Here is a 21339-nt window from a genome sequence, read left to right as displayed (position 1 = left end):
GCCAAGCACTTTTAATATCACCACTAGCTTTTGTCTTAAATAAGTAGGCTTAGTTTCAGCTTCATCCTGCTGGCTGAGAACATAAACCACCTGGACATGTTTGGTTATTTTTTTAGCTGCTTTCTCTTGGAGTGCAGTTTAACTGCTTACTTTTGGGCTGGTGGGCTTGCTGCGTCTCTCCCTCGGATCCACGGGGACAGATCCCCTGTGGAGCCCGGCCAGCTGGGCAGTGGGGTGAGGCGGGCAGAGGGAAGGAACTTCTCCTTGGATCCCGGGGGGCTTGGAGAAGCTCCCTCGTGGGTCCAAAGATGAGCTGGTCCCACAAGCAAAGGAAAGAGGCGCTCTCCCTCAGGATTAGTTCCAAAGTTTGAGGGCCTGGAGAGGTCCCAGGCCACATGTGGCTTCGAAGGACCTCCCGAGAAAGAGAGGGAGCCCTGCTCAGAGCAGCCAGATATAGGGAGGGTGGGGAAAACCGAACAGCCAACGGGGGAAGGACAGGGGAGTGGCTCTCGGGGGCAAAGGAGGGGAAAACTGGGGTAGATTACACAGGTACAAAGAGGGGATATGGAGGGATAAACCAATATGAGGGGATATACATTGAAAATACAACTCTACATCTCCTCCCTTTAGATATAAAAAAAATGAAAATGACAGTTCTGGTAAAATTAAAATTAACCTAGTATTTAAAAATATGTATGCATCTTTGTTAAACAGCAATGCTGTTTGAGACATTTTTTTTCTCAAAATATGATCACAAAAGACTTTTCTTCCTTTACCTTACTGTATGGGTGAGATATGTAGCATCTCTTTGCTATAAAGGATAATATTAACCACTACAGCTTATTATATTTTATGTCTGTCAAAATAAATACATATGGAATGAAACTTTTTCCTTATGAAAATTAATGACAACTCTACAATTACCCTTTGTATAGGCAAAAAAATGGGTATTGTTGAAGAGTTATAGCAATTCAAGACATTTTAATAGAAATTTTGACAAGTAAAAGATGTTTTTCAGAATTAGTTTCATGCATAAAGCTTAACATGGGGAACAGTTTAAAATTCAGTTTCATTTTATGTTGTTAATTCATAGGAAATTCATTCCAACTAAGTGAACATTCTGAGTCTTCACAGTCTTTCACTATAATGGCTGAAAACATTTTAATGGTTAACTTCAATATCAAGTATTTTTTTCACAACTCATATATTATTTATGTTAATTTGATATTAGGTAGATTTTGATTAGTGATTACCTTAACTTTTTTCTCACATGCCATATTGCAAAGGCTGCTTTACGGAGTAGCAGGAATGCTCCTAAGTGGGTATGTTGAGTTGAACCTCCTCATGTGTGAAATGTGGTGTCTCTGTTGGTATGAAATTGGCCAGTTCTGTTCTTCTTCTGGTGTAATAGCTTCTGATAGCTTATGTATGGGAGATGTTGCCAGCATTTTGAATCTTCTTTTGTTTCTAAACTTAAATCAGTAGTTACCTTTATTAGCTATGTCTAAACTTGAAATTATTTTGGGAGATACTGAAGCTAGCATATGCTATTTTAGTTTGTGTTGATGATTTCTAAATATTATTTAAATCCTCAAATTCTAGAATGTGCATGGATTCGATTATCCTAGTGCTTACATCTTGAGTAACATCCTATATAATTTTATTCTACAGGAATTTGCTGCACTGACTAAAGAATTAAATGCATGCAGGGAACAGCTGCTTGAAAAAGAGGAAGAGATTTCAGAACTAAAAGCTGAAAGAAACAACACAAGAGTAAGTACACAGCAGACCTTTTCTGGATATCATGTGTGTTTAAACTTACATCTAAATCTTGAACTTAATTTGTATGAATAAGAAGACAAAGTGAAAGAGATTCTAAGTAGCAGAACATATCTCCCATGCTGCAGTCCAGAAGGAAATTAGTGTTTTAGCCAGATACATTGCAAACAGTTACAATTACAGGTGATTTAGTATGTAACATGGTAAGGTCATTCAGTTTAAATGTCTTCTATAGCAAGGGACTCATGCAGCCTTCCAAGTCTGAGTAGCCTGCACATATCCTCATCTCTTATCAAGGCAAAAGGCAAGGTTACATCAGACAACCAGATTTGCCTTGTGCCTTGGCTTCAGTCTGAATAAGGATGAGATGAAGGCTGCCACACATACCATATGCAGTCTTTGTTTAGTCTACATGCAGCCTTGTGACCCTTGAGGTAAATGTTACTTGCCATACAGCTGAGTGGGAGCAAGATTCAATCCTGAAAATTATCATGTTCTTCTTCAATCAGAAATTCTCTTCTGTCTGGGAGCAAGAATATATGATACAGCACCTTCTTAAAATTCTCAAATGATGGACAGAATTGTTTTCAGAATAAAATAATTGCATGTAGAATTGTCTGGGCTAAGGCAGAATTGATCTAGAAACACAAGAGGATAGCAGAGGAGACGTTATGGTCTTTGTGGAGAGGTGTGAGAAAAGAGATAGAGTAATCCCAGATCAGGTAGAAGTCAGGCTGGTAGTGAACATACACAATAGATCTCAGAAGTTGAACACCAAGGATGATTTTTAATATCCATATTTTGTGCTGTGATCTGTGTAACTTTCCCCCATTTTCCTTTTCTTAATAAACTAATAGCACTTTGGGTGCTCAGCTAACATCTCTTCTTTGTCAGCTAATTTGCATTTTGAAGGGAATCTTCAAAATGCCAAAAGACCTGAGAGAGGGTCTTTCTCCCTGCTTTCTTCTTCCCATCTATAGCATCACAGAGTGCCATAGAGTTTAGAAATTCAAGAGAGGACAGATGAAACAGATGTCAACAAAGAGGCAAAGTTGATCCATCTATCTCTATGGTCTATCATCTCTATAATGATCTCTCTCTCATCTTGGATGTTCAGGAGATGATCATATTTTGCACAAAGTTCTTAGAGGTGATGGCATGGAAAATCTTATGGGAGGTATAGGTAAGATGTACTTTTTCTCCCATTAATTAATTAATTTTGAGAAACATGTAGGAATTGCACTGCATTTTCCAGGTTTAGCAAATCATGTCAGCTGAAGAAAAGTCTGAAGACTTTCTGTAGCTGCTTAAATTACCAGTAACTCCTACATGTGTATTATTTTTGTATTTAATAAAAAATTCTTTATCCATTTCACTCCAAAGTCCACTGAACACCAAATTTAGTGTGTTAAAACTGCAGTGCACCAATACCTAGTGTGGGTCTGATATAAGCAGTGCAGACTGGCAAAAATTCTAAGACACCCTAGTAGCCTAAGATAGTCACTTGTCAAAGAATTGTGTGAGAAAAGGAAGATGACTCAACTGCAAGTCATCTCCTAAGTCACACTGATCTCTGTCATAGGCAGTTTTTTTGCAGAGCAAGAAGCTTAAAGATCATCCATTCCTGTATTTCTTGTGCTACGTAAAGGAAAAATCGGTAAGAGGTTTTCCAGGAGAGCAAATATCAACAAATGGGAGTTACAGTGTTATAATCCTTGCAAGTCTTTGCAGTTAAAATTAGTAAATGTTAACAGTGTGTTTTCAAAATGAGGATGAAGCTAGAGATCAAAATGTTTAGGCTATGAAAAAAATGGGAATATATAGGGAATGCAGGAGATGTTACAGCAAAGAAGGGGTACATAGAGTCCAAATATTGATGGGAAAGGAGATATAAAAAATTCAGAGACATGCCTTACCCTGACCCTCTAGCATTGTCATTAATAATTCATGTCACGTATGTATTCTTGCCAGTTATTAAGCTACTATATACTACAACATATCCCAGAGCTAGTTGTAATACTCATGCTGTCTTCTATAGGGACACTCCTTTGATAGGGAAAGATGAGTATTTTAGATGCAGAGCTGTTGTTTTCAACACAGTCTCAATAATGTGCTAGTGATGAGATTTCCAGCAGCATTCATTGGGAAGGCATTGCCTATGAAGAGGCACTTATGCAAACTGAAATTTATGTCATTATTAGTGCAAAACAGCATTAATATTTTGTAAGAAAAAGAACTGCTCCAAAATTTTCTGTTAATTTAGCAAGGATTCTAATAAAATAATAATATTTGAAGGACCACTAATACAGTTTCACAGTGAGAAAATTAAATGTCTTCTCTCATACACAGTGAGTCAGACTAATGCATCTTTTACATTGATCTAATGTTCACACTTAAGCCACCCTATCTTGGCTACGTTAGTGAAGCTCACCTGAACCCCCAGGACACAGTCATGCATAGCCACACATAGTGGAACTGCTCAAAGCAGCCACTTTGTCCCAAGTAGCACTTCCAGCTGCTTTTATATGAAGATGCTCAGTTCTAAATTGCAGCTTCTGAAATTTTAATCCAACCTTTTATCTCCTTGGGATAACAGCAAAAAAGATACTGTTTGATTTGTCCTGCTTCAAAATGAGTATCAGCAGAAAGGAATGAAAGTGGCAATTCTGTCAGGTCCTGAGTGCACACCAGCCTTCCAGGACCCCTTTGCATTTTCAGTTATGCCCAACTGGCAGTAGTTTATTTACTCTAGATCCCCACCTATGTGTTTCTTTATTTTCTGGCAACAGCCTCACACAGTTTTTGCTCATCACATAAACAAACAAAAGACAAAACTGATTTCACATCCTGATTTCCCACTCTATGCCAAGCTGTAGTTTGATGGTAACATGTATTAGATCTTGATGGTAACGTGTATTAGAGAGAGACCATGATGGAATTACATTCTTTGGTACAAATACTCTTCAGATCTCAGCCAAAATACCAGAAACTAAACCTTACCCCAGTATTTAATCAAGTTTCTGCTCAATCATTCTAGCAACATTCTTAGGCATTTGCTGTTGAATGTGTATTTTTGCTGCCTATGATGATTAACTTTTTATGACATATTACTGTAGAAATATTTTCATGTTAAGAACAAAGCTGGCAATTTAATCCATTGATACATGAGGCAAAGTAGAAAGTGTGGGAGCACTGATTGTGTAGCGTTGCTGACAGGAAGACGGAGAGGTTCGCTCTGGAAGACCATTGTATGGGACTTTGAAAACAGATAAAAAAGTATCTTAGTAGGAATTCTTACAGTTATTCCTCTGGATATGCTCTAGCTAGAATGATCACCTATAGCATGTAGAAAGATAGCATCTTTTCTGAAGCTGTAAGATAAGTCAGTGTGATCTAGCATGTTATTTAATGGAAATTATAAAATAGCTCTACTTTGGCTATTTAAATTTAATTTTTTTTTTTTTTGTCCCAGTCTGTATTCTTTAAAAGTAGGAAAAATGCATAGGATTACCTTATTAGATTAGAGTACTATTATGAGAAAATGTGGGGGTTGGTTTGGTAGCTGAAAAAAATATATTCTGCTACTGCTATGGATTAATCTGATTATGGATTTTTCCCTACAACAACAAAGTACGAGACACATACATGTGCTTTTTACATAAAGCATAAATTTTTTACTCAAATTGGTCTGAAATATTTTAGTTCTAACAGTTTAGAACCAAAAGAATTATGCCTGTGTACATAAATGAAACAGCAGTAACAGACAATGTCATTAACTCTCTTTTGCTTCATGCCTTAGGAGATGAAATACTTATTAAAGTGAACAAGGCTGAGTTATATCTAATTTTATTTATATTTTTTTGTCTCCATTTCTTATTGAATGTTTATGAAACATCTTCAATTATGCACTGCAGTTTCATTATACCTATAGATCAGGACTTAACCCTATATTTAATGATTCAAGTTCCCTTCTACTGTATTGAGAAACTCTAAGAATATATTTTAAAGTGTAGTTTTACCTATTTTAGCTTGATTTCTCAAAGGTCATTTTAATTAAATTAGTTCCATAGGTGCTTAAAATTAATCAGATACTCTATTTCTTTTTTAAACATGAGGAGTTCTTACAGATGAAAAACACTGTACACATGAAATAAGTATGTCTGTCTCCTAAAGTCCTACTAGTGGCAAAATATTAATTCATTAGTACAAGTAATGATATATATCATTGCCTCACCATTATTAACTATCTTGTAGATTCATGTGTGTCTTCTTTAAAAAAAAAGAACTTCTGTTGGAAAGTAGTGTAAAAACAGATAGTAAATGTAATATATATTTATTCAATAACTGTATGCTTTTATATAACTACGTGCTTTTAGGTAATCTGTGTAGCATAATAGTTATTATATTTCTATTAATTATTCTTATAAAACCCCTTTTCTTCCTATTACTTTGTATCATTAGCTAATAATTACTTTTTTTTTTACATCTTGCTTTCACATATGTGATTTCATTAAGGTCTTAGGTTACTCACATTTTGGTTTCTGTACAGAACGACAGACATGCAGTAGTTGGGCTCTAACTTTATTTTTTTCACAGAAAAATTTTCACTGTTAATTTACCAGTGTAGCTGTTGGAGGTCACACCACCTGACCACAGGTGAAAAGTGGTTTCCATCACTGTGGAACAATGCTGAAGAAAATCATTGATTTTGTGACTTATTTTAGATAGTCTTCAACCCCATGTCTGCTTATTTTACTTGTCTTCTCTGCTCATATCAGAGATGGAGACTCACTGAACAATGTGAATTCTAAATATAGACTGAAAGAAAATTCAGCTTTTCCTGTGCTGGTGAGAATTCCTAAACTCAACCTCAATAGAGAATTGTCTTCTTAGAGAACTACCTCATTCCTCTGAGGAATACCTTAAGCTAAGTCTGTCCCATTTCAGTAAAAGTCTTTTACTTTATGTTTTCTCCCCTGTATTTAATTATACATTACTTTCCTTTTCTTTCCATTACCGTCTGCTGTTTCTTTAATGTCTCTATTTATTATCCTGCTGTGAACCTTTTCTGCAAACAAGTGTTTTGAAAATAATGAAAGTTAAGATAAATTTTTTATATTTATTAAAATCCAAGTCCTGTAGTAGCAAACTCTACTGGGTCACATTAATTTCAACTTATTGAGCCATCATTCCTTAAAATGAGTGTTTTAACTTCTTTCATCTTCTGTTTGTAAATCAGTTCACTGTCCATGTAGTCATAATGGTATGGTGTAGTAGAGCAGAGTAGGTGATAACCTACAATGATGTAGCTTATACCATTAAATCTAACCATGCATTTCTGTTTCACAGAAATCTGTCATTTCCATGATTGCTTTGTAAGTGATTTGAGAAATACAGGAAGCTGGGTGTATTCTAAAAACTTTCTCCTTTTATGTTCATTTTAACACTTTTTTAACATGTTCATTTAGTTAACACTTTAAAGATGCCATTTAAAAAAAAATATGCACTAGAGCAGTTTTCAGTCTTTATTATTTGTATGTATTTTTTATGCTTATAAAAAGTTCAGAGTTCCAGAAACAATCCTATTTACATAAGATACAATTATCATCACGGCATCTTGAGCATCCTAAAATTTGCCCAGCATAAAACTCACTTGTCAGATTATTTCATAATTCATTGTCAAGCTTATGCTTTCCAGTAGGAAAAGCATGGCAATGATGCGTGGGTGATCCTGTCCTACCTGCTGCTGTTGATCTTCATCTTCTTTCCTCTGCAAGCTGCCTGTCCCTCTGAGTGCTTGACAACTGAAACAGCTTGACAGTGTGAGGGAGCAGAAAATGCTCAGCAGCCCATGATCACTATTAATGCCAGAGTTTAGTTGCAACTTACTGAAATGCCTAAAGCTGTTTCAAACAATTATTTTGTAGTTTAAATGAATTACTATTATTGTTAAAAGGCTATTTCAATGTGAAATCTTATGATGTTTTCACAACTGTTTGGAATATTAATTCTTGCACTATATATGTGGTGGAAATTCCTCAGCATGCCCAGAAGTTACTGTGATTTCCTTCATTAAACATTGGTTGGACACACCATCATCTTCAATGTCAATCTTTTATGTTTATGTTCCTTTCATTGTAGCCCTGGGACACTTCATAATTCTGTCACTGTTGTTGACATTTCCACTTCCCAGGGAAGCAGGGAAGATCTGTTACCCCCTTTTTTAATATAATTGTAACTGGGGAAAAGTTGAATAAAACAAGAGTTATTGTTACATGTCCAAAGTAGGGCAACAAAACTGGTGAAGAGTCTGAAGCACAAGTCCTACAAGGAGCACCTGACGGAGCTGGGGGTGTTTAATCTGCAGAAGAGGACGCTCAGGGGAGACCTTATCACTCTCTACAGCTGTAGGTCAGGCGGGGGTCATCCCCTTCTCCCTTGTCAGGTAACAAGTAATTATACAAAAGGAAATGGCCTGAAGTTACACCAGGGGAAGTTTAACTTGGGCATTAGGGAAAATTTCTTCACCAAGATTATCTTGGTGATTGGATCCAGCATTGGAACAGGCTGCCCTGCTGCTCCAGGGAAATAGTAGGGTTGCCTGGAGGTTATTTAAAAGATGTATAAATGTGGCACTTGGGTACTTTGTTTAGTGGAGGACTTAGTAGTGCTGGGTTAATGTTAGGACATGATGATCTTAGAGGTTTTTTCCAGCCTAAATAATTATATTATTCTGTGAATCTAGCACTACATCAGAGCAGGGGGCAAGGATTTGCTATCAGTCAGATGTCCTACCCCCTTAGGTATTTTCCATTTCAGCAGAACTGGGAGTAATGTTTCACTTAGAGACCTGGTTAGTAGTGTTCCCCACTCAGATGGTTTTGCTGTTAACAGTGCTCACAGAATTTGTGAATAAATGGAGGTTGTTTTTGTTGAAAAGCAAAAATAAGAAATTTCTACAAATGAGAAACCTATGTTAGCATGCTGTCTTGAGCATTCCTAGAGCTGATGATAAGGAAAATTCCAGTGTTCAGAGGTAGTTTCCAGAAGAATGAGTGAGTGCAAATGCTTGAGTAAGTAGGAACAGAAAGAAAAGGTATGAAATGTTCACTAGCACTGTTTAGTTCTCCATGGGTCTTTTGACACACCTGTGACAATCTATATACAGCAAAATTGGCAACACAGCATTTTGCACTTGATTTATGTAACAGCTATGAAATGTATACAGACATTGGAATGTGTCTTTTTCTCCTGTGAAATGATAGTTCTCAACTAAAAGCAAACTTAGCTTTTGTGTATGTTAAATGGATGATTGTCACTGGTTTGGTATTATGTATTATGCATGTTTCTAACATGGCAGTAAGGTTACCTAAATGTGTTACCAGTAGCTCTGCAAAAGACTAGAGTGCTGTACTGTTCATCTCAAATGGCAAACTCCTCCACAATTACCCCATTAGAAATTCTGAATTCCCACCACTCTGCTCTCTTCTTATACTTGAAAACCTTGTTTAACTTGTTTTGTCTTTTCATCACTCTCTTTGATTGCTGTTCTGCCTGTGCTTAGCAAGTTTCTTGTCTTCTGTCCATGCTGACTTCACATTCACTATTGGGATTGTCAGTCTGCACCAGCTCAAAATTAGCTTCTTGATGTACGTTAGGAGGTTTCTTGTGTGCTCCTTATTTATCTCTCTGCTATAGATTATATGTAATTCTTTCTGCCATTAGTATTTTTCCATGTCAAGCTTTCCATGTCACCATCACTTTTCTTCTCTCCTAAACCAGATTTTTCCCATTTTCCTTCCTAACTAAGTCTTACACACAGGCTCTTAGACATCCCTGATCATCACAGCATTTGTCTTCAAGATAAGTCATCTAGGGTATTATGACATCAAATATGATAAATTTGCTCAGGCCAAAAAAGTGATTGTCAAGGTTTTGTTACTCTGGACTGGTGGGTGTCAGTTTGAGCATTAGACAACTACAGACCTATGAAAGGAATGGCTGTACTAAAAACTCAGCTGTGGATCAATGTCTTCCCTTTCTTCCCAATTTCTTCAGAAATCTGTAGCCTTTTGGCTGAATTTAGGCTCATCCAGACGTAGCTATGATGCAGTGAAAAAATTTATGCATAAAGAGAACCAATCAGGATGAGCCAGGCTCTAACAGAATCAGCCATGAGGTGGGAATGACTGTGGGGAAATCTAAGTGCACAGCCTGGATTAGGGTCAGATTCTGGCTACCCCAGGGGTATGGAGTGGGGCAGAGTTAGGCTGCACAGAGAAGGAAATATTGCACCCTCACAGACTCTTTCAAGAGACAGGGCAGAGAGTAGGTTGAAGAATGAGAAATCAGCTATTGGCTTATATTCCTCTAGCTTTCTCCCAGATAAACTAGATGGCCTAGAAAAGCCGTGATGATACAAGAATTTAGACCAAAATTCAGCAATTCCCTTCTACTTATGGTAGCAGTTAATTGTTTATTTAAGTACTACTATGAATAGAAATACTCTGTAAATATTTGGGAAATATTTTGATCTCATTTAATTTGCAAATTTCCCACAGCCCCACACTGAATTTTTTATGTCTCTTTCATTAAAAGTTCTCTTCAAATTTGTGTGCTACTGTGGACTGCCTCAAATAATTAAAAATCCACCTATATCTGCTGTTAGACTTTCAGGGATCAGAAAGCCTGTTAATTTCTTGTTCATTTGCTTTTGATAAATACAGTCTATTACTTGGATTCAGAAATAATAGGGAGAGCCTCCTTTCTTGAACTGCAGAGTCATTATAACTCTCATTATTAACATTGTTCACATACTCATCTGTAACTTTTTGTGAAGCATATAGTTATTGTAGCCTAATAACCAGGTGCAAATCCAGACACGAGAACCATGTTTTAAACAAAGATGACACCAAACCATAATAATTTGTAATCGGAATTATTATCACCATACTATGTCTAATAATTAATGTAACAATAAAAACCATTATGTAACTGAGAATAATTGTGGATTACAGATAAATATATTTACTAATAGTAGCTATATTAAGAACCACATCAAAGGAGAAATATTAAACAATTGTCCATGTAACTTTCAAATTTCCAGTTCAATGACTTAGATATAATTGTTTGTTATAATTACAATAATTTAACATGAATTTAGCTACCCTGATTTAACCTTACTGCTAACCAAGTCTCTGTAATGTTCAGGCACTAAAAACAGCAGTGGTAGCCCTATGAAAGTATAGACAAATAAGGAATTTTCTATACAACATCAACATACCATTTTATTTTTTTCTTTAACCTCAGAGTAAAAATGGAAACTAAATATAACATGCTTTTACAATATGTTATTTATGGTCTATTTTACAAACGTTTATGGACTTCTCTGGTTTTTGTTGTGTTTTTAATACAATAGAGACAATATTTTAAAGCATGTACTAGTGACGAGCACCATTAGCTCTGACAGTCCAAATGAATAGTCTTAAAAATCTTGTAAAAATATACTGTTCACTCCTACATATTTTGTTAAGTTGCTTTCAAGATAAATTGAAAATATATTACAGCGAGGCTGAATTAATTGCAAACTTATTTAATATTTTTGCATGATTCTTTAGACTGTCTTTGCTTATTTGGCTGTCAATACTCATCAATTACTATCACAAATGATATGTAAATATGTAATTAATTTAGTAAAATAGTTACCCTATGCTTAATGATTTGTTGTTCTTGTTTTTCATAGCAGAGTTTTAAGTGAAATCATGAGTGGATCTTCTATTTTTCCATTTATTCCGTCTAGTTTAGAAGCATGAAATATTGCTAATAGTTCCAGCAATCTCTCCTACAATGAAGTTGCTGGGAAAATTGCTGTTTGGTATCATGCACTTTGTAGTTAGAATTTTTGTGGCATTTAGGGGCCCAGAAATTAATAACTTTTTGTTTCAAATCCAATAGCTGTTACTGGAACATTTGGAGTGCCTTGTCTCAAGACACGAAAGATCCCTGAGGATGACGGTGGTGAAACGGCAAGCACAGTCTCCCTCAGGAGTTTCCAGTGAAGTTGAGGTCCTCAAAGCTCTGAAATCTCTGTTTGAGCACCACAAGGCTTTGGATGAAAAGGTACAGTATGGAAGAAAAGCTTACTGAATAACTTGCTTAATTGTGCTTTATTATGCAGCAGAGCAATAGTATGGTTTGTTTGCTCCTTGGAATAAATCCTGTACTTAGAGTGTTTACAGGTGTCCAGAGAAATATAGGTGGTAAGAAGGTGTGGCCAATGGCTATAATGCACTAGAGGTCACTTCAGCTATCTTTTGTAGACAATAGAAATGACTTTTCAAAATAAGCAAATCTCACCCCCACCAGACATGCTTCTCCTATTTAGCACTAAATAAAGATGACCTTGTGGTATTTATTGGCTGTAAAATTCACTTTTAAGTTATGGCCATGAAAATGTAGGTATATTTCAAATTTTAAAAACACACAGGCAGAATAAGACATTCCTAACTACATAAGGGAATTTGACTCTTAGATATTTTTAGGAGGAAAACCTCCTAAATTTCAGAGATCTTTGCTACATAAAGAGAGTAGCGTAAACTAGCGTAACCTAAAGTAAGTAGTACATTCTTCATTATCAGAGGTGATGAAAGGCCTGCAGAATCGAGGCAAAAGCCAATGATAACTGCATGAAGTCATGCTAATGAAGAGGGTATGGTCATGCTAATGAAGAGGGTCTTTCTACATGTATTCCTCACATATCCTGTGCTGGAAAGACTATATTCAAAGTGAATAAAACTTTGTACAACTATGAATTATCATCTTGAGTATGGTGTACATTACCAAAATCCAGTCCAAGTCTAGGAACAGTATGCTAGGAAGATGATATACCTGAATTACAACAATCAAATTTTACACATGCAGAGAGCACATGAGAAACAGGGCTCATGAGCAAATAACCTTGTTCCTTATGGGGTCTGTTTTGGCTGATTTGCTCATTGCTGAGATGCTTCTCTGTTTGAGATGGTTGGATAAGCAGAGATGACATTGTGCACAATGGCATCTGAAACCATTGACTGCACAGATGAGCTGTATTGTATAGGACCAGTTTACTAGTCTCATAGTAACAAATTCAACTTTCAGAAATATACTCAGAAAGCTGACTTTACTTAATGAGTGAGGTAGCTGTAGATATGTAACAATACATATATCATTGGTAATGAAAGGGTGAGACACTGTGGGTTATGAGTCATACTAGGTTAACTGTCAGGTTCAAAGTTTAATAAATTTAAGGGACTTAGACCAAATAAAAACTTCTTATGTGTTTAGGTATATCTTTTGGGTTATATGTTCTACTCAGATATCATTAAACCATCTTTAAAGAAAATCTAGAAAATTACTTCTAGCCACTGTAATAAGCTTTTGGATGTCATTAAAACTTTAAAAATCCTGTATTATTAAAAGATCTTTTGAGGATTGAAGGGGTTTATGCTCTGAGCTTTGATCTTTTACCCAGCATTTTAAATATCAATAAAACTAGGGCAGGGAGCTCTCCAGCTTTTATACTTTCTCCCATTGTGTTGGATAAGTTTGAGAAACAGTTAAGAACTAAAGTTGAAATTGATTCTGATTATTCAATAGTTGTATACTTCATATACATTTTCTTTTGTGAATGTTTTAGTATTTTGGTACTATGCAGTTTATATTACATCCCATTTTTTAAAGCATTTTACAGAATGAGATTGAAGTTACATGTAATATTTTTACTTGCATTATTGAAAAATTTGAATTATATTGTTGAAAATTCTATTCTTATATTATTTGAAATCTAAGAGATTAAAATCAGCATTCAGCACATTAAAAAATTTTGGAATTACACAGGTAGACATCTTATGTATCTAATTTATTCCTGTTCCAGTGGTAACAATTATCAGGGTAGAAAAGTCAACCATCTGCAATCATATTAGTGGAAGATTCGTTCCATTATAAAACATGTTTTAAAATTGGTTGTTTAAAATTACTTTTTCTGACATGCTGTTTACCTATGTGTGGAACCATTTTTATTTTGATGCAACAGATGATATTTTTACTATAAAATATAAACTATATTATTTATATGTTACTATAAAATATTCCAAGATAACTCCAGGAAAGGTTAATAAATTATTTTTTAAACATTTGTTATTTTAATTATTTTAATAATTGTAATAATTGTTTTAAAATAATTTGTCATATACCCGGCACACATTATTTTCAAGGACAAATCCTACATAAAAATACCTGGTTATGTTGCAGTGTCTCTGGAAGGATTGGATCAAAGATGTTGCATATATTGCTCAGATACTTGATAATATAATGCTTTCACAAATTGTCAGCACTATGGTGATTTTTATTTTAAAATAATGAAAGTAAAAATGAGTGCATGCACCCAAATGTGCTAAAAATTTTTTATGGCATGTGAGTCATACATTCAGCATAGTGACAGAAAAATTATGTAAGTTAGATTTGTTTCAAAACCTTCAGAAATAAGAAATCAATCCACCTATAAAAATGCATTGAAGGTTTTCAGGGACTAGTAAGAAGAATGTGGGTTGGAGCTCCTCAGAGACATCTGGCCCAACCTCCTGCTCAAAGCAGGGCCAACTGTTTCAGGCTGCTTAGGGTCCTGTCCAATAACTTCTCAGTATTTGTAGGCAGAAAACTGATTTTGGTGCTTCACCGCCCTCACTGTAACTTTTTCCCATAATACCTATCTGGAGGTTCTGTTGTTGAGTGTTGCACTGGTTCCCTCTGGTCCTGCAAGGTCTCCCTGCATCTGCAAGAAGAATCTGGCCTTATTTCCTCCACATCTTTTAGGTAGCTGCTTGTAGACAATAGATCTCCCACAAACTCTTCCTTCTCCACTTTGACAAGACCCAGCTCTCTCAGCCTGTCTCACATGCTGTGAGTGGTGGGCCTTCATTGAAATCTACCGGTATCTTCTACCAGGGAGCCCAAAACAATGAATCTTCAAAAGTCTGGAGGGAAATAATCACTTCCTCCAACCCACTGGCCAAACTATGAGCTGGCCTTTTTCACCACTAGATCTTTTCTGCAAAACTGCTTTCTCTTAGTGAAGTCTGTCTCATTCTCTTATGGGTTATATATTTTATGGCACTGGGATGCCACACAGACTTTGTCTCACTGATCATAAATCTCTGAACCTTGCAGTCCAATCCATTTCTGGTGTACCATGGAATCTATTTCACCAATTCACATCTCACCAGTTTCTCTAGGGATAAAAGGAAGGTCTTGCAGAAAACCTCAGTAAAGACAAAAAGCATTCTCTGTTCTCCCCTCATCCATGGAGCCACTCCTCTCATCATACAAGGCAGTAAGGTTGGTATCCTTTCATTTTGATAAGGCCATACTGGCTCTCCCCAGTCACCATCTTGTCCTTTATGTGCCTGAAAATGCTTCCTGGAAGATTTGCTCTATAACCTTCCCTATACTGGCCAGCTCGTACTTTCCTGGATAACTCCTGTATTTCATTAAGAAGGACAAAACATTTGTGAGTTTTCCACTCATCAGGTATCTCCCTGAATTGTGCTACTTTCAGAAAAAGGCCTTATTATGACAAAATAAAATCTCTTGGCACCCATGGATGGAGTCAATCTACCGCCCTTGACTTATGTATGTCTTGTCTTCCTGTATTGTGGGTTATGCTTCACTTGCACAGACTCTGCTGTTGTGCTCAGAGGAGACCTGCAGGCAGAATCTCACAGTATAACTGAGGCAAAAAACCACAGCAAAACAAGCAGTGTCCCATCAGAAAATGCACACAAAGCTGAAGTAGGTTCATGGATAAAGAATAATAGAAACTGTCAAAAGTTTCTATTATTCTGGAAATGTATCATGATCTTTTGCAAATGAATAATGCAAATTTTTCTTTAATTTTTTTTTTCACAAGAAATGTTGACACTGAAACTATTAATGTAGTTGTTACATTCATGGAAAAGAATAACAAAACATTTTCATGAGAAGTTTTGCCCTTTAAACTTAAAAAATATGAATAAAATCTTAAAATTCTTCCTAAATGCATTTTTTTTCATGTTTTCACTTCCTACACTAAAACAGCTTGATGTGTTGTAACAAGCTCTACCACAAAATTGACTGTTCATGAAAGGATTGCTACATGCACTGTACAAGAACTACAAAACAATCTTCATTACTATAAGAAAATGCAATGAAAACTGCAAAGAGATTGGAAAATGAAAAATAAAAGATATAAATTTCTAGGCAGGCCTACTTTAGTATAAAAAGAATCAGGCGTGATACCTTAATTTACTTAAAACTCTGTTGACTTTCTAGCTATTACATGAAAGCTGGGCTCTGCCTTTACTTTTTGTCCCAAAGATAGATCACCACAGAGAGACCATAGCTGTGACTGCATTATTCTGAGAAAATGTAGCTGTCACTGCAGTTTTTTCAGAGTCTTACAGCTCCTTCAGGATCCCTCTCGTTATCCACAGACCTGGAGAATGAAAGCTTGTCATGAGCTTCCCATGTGAGAGAGCCAGTCCTGTTTGGCTGAACCCAGTAGGTACATTCTAGTAAAGAGGAAGTGGTAAGAGTATACTTTTAATCTTACCCCGTTATCTGTAAGAGAGCTTAGTAGTGCCAAAAAAGAGTCTTCACAGACTGTTTTTGCACTTTCGATGTATTTCATGAGAATTTGCACTTTAGGGCATGGGGATAATGACAGAGATAATTTAGATTAGAGATTTTTATTGTTATATGTGACCCTCAGAAAAATCTTTTTGTGTCTCCTTGGGTAGGTTGTATCACAGCAAATGAAATTGATACCACATGAACTGTATCCATCATCATTATTATTATTATTAAAATTATTTTGACAGAAGCTATACATACTTTCAAAAAAGTTTTGCTAATATTGCCTAATATGCTATATAGCTAATAACACCTACTTATGCTAGCGTTTTTGGAAATACAAAACCAAGGCACATGGATAGTTCTGCTGGCAATTTTAAATTTTTATCATGTGAGAAATTAAATTCAGTGACTGTTTTATCTAAGTGTAAGGTTAGGTTATATCTTATAGACACTGAGCATTGTTAAAAAAATGTGACATTTTAAACACTAGAACTTAGGAGTGATTTGGCCTAGGACCATTGTGAAATTCTGACTTAATATTTCTTATAGTCTTTGCTATTGTATATGTCAGGTTAAATTTGTAGCAGCATTTACAGAGTGGAAACCTCCTTTCAGTTATTCACCCTGTCCTTCTAAATGCTGCAGGTCTCAAACACTTCCCTTGCTGCTGCTAAGTAGCTCATACCTTTGCTGTGGGGTTTTTTTTCATGCAATGAAAAGTTGTGGAACTGATGTAAGACAGCACTACCAAATATTTTGTGATATTATATATGAATATACATGGAATTGTTTATAAAAAAGCAAGTGGAGATAATATTTTCTAGAAATCATTAGAGCTGAATAAAAAATAGAAGCTCATGTTAATGTCATGGTTAGAATAGACATTGAGTAGTCAGGAGATACATAGTCCTTATGTGCAATTCAGGAGGAACAAAAGGTAGAAAAAATAGATGGTACTTGTGCCTTTCTATAGTTCTGTTTTGTTTCTAATATCTAACTGAACATGTTTGTTGTCCTGCAGACATTTTTCCTATTTTGCTTTAAACTTTGGGTTCAACTTTTAAAATGTGCATTTAGAAAGAAGAAAGAAGCAACTTCTCAAACCTCAGTTTTTGATCAGTGCTGTAAGAAAAGTGTCCAGTTGATCTTGACAGTGGAAAGCAGCTACCAGATGTTACTGTTTTAGCTAAGAATCAAAAACCCACTGGCTCTCTTGAGATTAATGGCAGAAAAGTATACTTAATGTTATTACATGCAAAATTAGCCTATTTGTGTCAGCATGGTCACTATCCTTTTATTCATTAACAGGTAACTAGAAGAACTTTTATTTAATAGACTGTTCATGGAAAAAAAGTGATTCAATTCCAGTGTGCAAGTGGGGTTTTTTTAAAGCTCTGTATGGGCTGCAGATCTGAAAGAATGAAGGAAGAATTTGACAGCAAGCAAAAAAGTGGGAAGCAGTTGCTAGGAAACAGAGAAAGATGGGTGATATTTTGCACTGACAGCAGTGCTAACATGACATTGACTATGTTACATTTAAAGATAATGTGGTTGTATTTAAAACCCAGAAGAATACCCAGTCATCTGGGCATATGTTGGATACACCCTCTAACATGGAGAGAGCAACTTTCTGCTTTCTGTGACACTACAATCAAATCAAAAAATCACAAAATGGTTTTGGTTAAAAAGAAATAATTAAAAATCACCTTGTTTGAAGCCCCTGCCGTGTTAGGGACACCGTTCACTGGACCATGTTGCTCTAGGCCCCATCCAAACAGGCCTTGAAAACTTCCAGGGATGGAACATCCACAGCTCCTCTGGGCAGCCTGTTCCAGTGACTCACCACATTCAAAGTAAAAAAAGTCTTTCTAATATCTAATTTAAATCTGTCCTCTTTCAGGTTAAATCCCTTCCACCTTGTCCTGTCACTACCTGCCCTTTTAAATGTCTCTCTCCAGTTCACTTGTAAGCTCCTTTAGAAACTGGGAGGTGCTATAAGTTCTCCCTAGAGCCTTCCATTCTCCAGATATTCATCCTTTAAAAGTGTTTATGATAGCATTTCTGTTGGATAAGTTGACATCTGATTACACTTACTTTGTGAAGCCTTATTTAGTAAAGCTCTATCGTGTGCCCAAGAAAATAGAAACACGTTGAAGAATCATATGAAATTTAAGCAGAGTAACTTTTGAAGTGATACACATGATCTCACTAAGATAATTCTTATAAACTATAGTTACTCACTTACTGTCACTTCCAGAAAATAGAAAACAGTATGCCAATCACTAATTGGCATTCATAATTTGAGAAAAAACCCAAACAAAAATGGTCAGATAAAAATAGTTTGCATTTGTTCCAGTTTCTTTTTCTTTAATGATGTAGTGACCCAGAACAACAACCTTTCCTGCATCTCTCAGAAATGAGGATGGTTCTGTTTGGGATTTATTTTTTTTGCTGTAAACATAAATTTTAAGATGGAATCCAATAAAAATGCTTTGCAATACATTTTTGTATGGCCGAGAAAGAAATGTAAAATGAGAAATAATGTTGCAGATTCTGAGTTATAAACCAGAGCAGATTTCTCCTCCAGATCAGAGTGCTGATGTAAATATTTATTTTTTTATTAATAGAATCAAAGATTTTTTGGCTGTTATTTGGGTTGAAAATGAAGAATTATTTGCAGCCATTCCAATGTCACTATGGCAAATGTCAATCTGGATTTGTTGTTCAATGGTCAGATGAAAGGGAAGAAGACTTTCTGTGCCAAGGCAGAGTTGTTTTCAGTTCCTTTAGCAACTGTTAGATTCAGAGAACAAATTGAAGCCATCAGACTGCAATTTTGGTTAGGTCATTATAAAAGAAAGGCAGTGTATTAGCAATGTACATGGGAAGAAGGCAAGGTAAGATAAGGCAAGGCAGGACAAAGGAAACAACTTCCAACTGTTGCTCTGTCAACATTACACTGGTAATGTTCAGTGTTGTCACTGACAATAGGCCAAGAATGAAAAGAAATGTATTGGAATATAATAGCTTGATAGTCAGAATAGAAACATCAATTTTCTACCTAGTTTTGCTGAAGTGCCATGTAAAAATTGTGTCTCCAGAGTTGCCTGTTTTTTAGAAGGAGTGTTTACAAGCTCTAAGTGACTGTGTAAAACCCACTAGGATTCATTTCTACAGTCCTACAGGTTGTAAAGTTTAAGGATAATTCTGATTCCAGCTCCTTCTAGGGCTGTGACATCCTCAGGAATCTGGCCTAGTTGTTTTGCAAGTTCTAGCACCATTGAAAGTGAATGTCAATGTTAGACATATTATATTGTATTTTTTTAAACTACGTTCTCCTTTACAAAACACTTGGGCTTGAATACATGGAGGTTTCAGAAGAAAATTCAATTAAAGTTGACAACTCATTGTATTTCATTTTGACTTTAACAACTGCCTGCTTGTGAATTTTCTCTCAGTCATCTTGTCCCAAGGCAGAGCTTACAGCCAAAGGGATTGAAGCCAGAAACATGATTGTAATTTTTCCAGGTTTTTTTTTTAACTTACCTGAGTTTTTTTTGTTAAGAAGCTGTTACATACCAGCTCCCATTGTGGTTAGAGGTGTCAAAATCAGCCCTCTTGAAGATAGGTCTACAGCTCTCACTAGTTGTTTTAAATAAACTATGTAAAGAGGAAAAGCCTCAAAGTACTGCATAAAAACTGTATTTGCATTTCTTAGAAAGGGTGAATAGTTTTATTTTTAAATGGTCATCTTTAGATTTAGCCAGTTTTAAAGTCAAATTCATGTGCTGTGTTACAGTCTTGCTAACTAATTTTTATCTACTAAAGTCTAAGCCATTCTTGGGATATAGTGATCTGTTTGCAAAATCTTATTCCTATCAGTAGTAAATGAAAATGAAGTGTGCAAGGAACGGTGATATTTATTAGACTAAGAGCTATCACTGGAAAAAATATGAAAGCATTAGTACATATACAACTTTTTTAGGGTTGTATTTGTCAAGGATGAAAATGTGTTGTGTTTCTTCATAAATGAAAGATTGGTTTTGGTTTGCTTTATTTTCCAGCTACATCTCTTGGTCTAATAGAGTATGCTACCTTACCCAACAAACATTGCTGATAGCCATAAACATCTGTGCACCAGCAGCTGGAACAGCATTGCTGCGGCGTAGCTGGAACATGTAAAGGAGTATATCTTAAGTGTTGTCTGATTAGCCAGGTTATAAACTCATTTACTGTGAGGTGCCTAATGAAGTTCTGTAGATTAGGATAGTCACAGTTGCCGCGCTCCCGCCCCGGTTCCCTTTTCCTCCGCCCCGGCTAGCTCTTGTGGGGCGAGGGCGGGCGATGGAGGCACCCTCCGCCGCTCCCAGCTGGGGTTTGGAGAGTGCCTTTGTGGGTTCCGGGCAGCGCTAGCAAGCCTCGCGGTGGTGAATGAAGAGCGGATCCTGCTGGAGGCTAAGTCCGAGTTTATTGTAGCCCAACGGGGCCAAATATCCTAGAACGGTGCCAGCTAACAGGAACAAGCACAAGGTGCTTGCACTGGCTTATAAACTGTAAGGGAGGGGTATCCAACGACCAATGGGGATAGGGATAGGGGGTGGCTCCGGGATGGGGGGATATGGTGGGGTCCAATGGGGGAAAGATATGGGGGGAGCCCCAGGTCCTCGCCCAATCACCCGGTGCCCTGAGTAGAAGCTTCTGGATGGATGGGAAGGGGCACCGAGTGATAGACAAGGCACCCGGGGGGGGTAAAATGCCTCTTTCAGGGTGATGGATAGATACTGGGAAGGCGGGAAGGGAGGACAAGGCGGGAAAACTGGGGATAAACCAAGTTACACACGGGGGTACAAAGGAATAAACCAATACATAATACAGGGATAATAAAACATATAGATAACGCAACTCCACACA

The 21339-nt window shown here is 36.4% G+C and overlaps 1 protein-coding gene across 11 annotated transcripts in view; it reads left to right on the top strand.

The window, feature by feature from the left end:
- Positions 1 to 21339, top strand: part of PPFIA2 (PPFI scaffold protein A2) — a 286279-nt gene that overhangs the window by 169838 nt on the left and 95102 nt on the right. For all 11 annotated transcript variants that reach the window (XM_085570346.1, XM_085570345.1, XM_021528045.3 and 8 more), the window contains 2 exons: positions 1672 to 1773; positions 11734 to 11898. In XM_085570346.1, the coding sequence (XP_085426472.1) occupies positions 1672 to 1773; positions 11734 to 11898 (267 nt within the window). The remainder of the gene's footprint in view (positions 1 to 1671; positions 1774 to 11733; positions 11899 to 21339) is intronic.

The sequence above is a fragment of the Lonchura striata genome, chromosome 1A (assembly GCF_050655825.1).
Source record: "Lonchura striata isolate lonStrDom1 chromosome 1A, ASM5065582v1, whole genome shotgun sequence".
Classification (NCBI taxonomy): domain Eukaryota; kingdom Metazoa; phylum Chordata; class Aves; order Passeriformes; family Estrildidae; genus Lonchura; species Lonchura striata.
The sequence above is the reverse complement of the archived record's forward strand: the minus strand, read 5'-3'. Positions and strand labels throughout refer to the sequence as shown.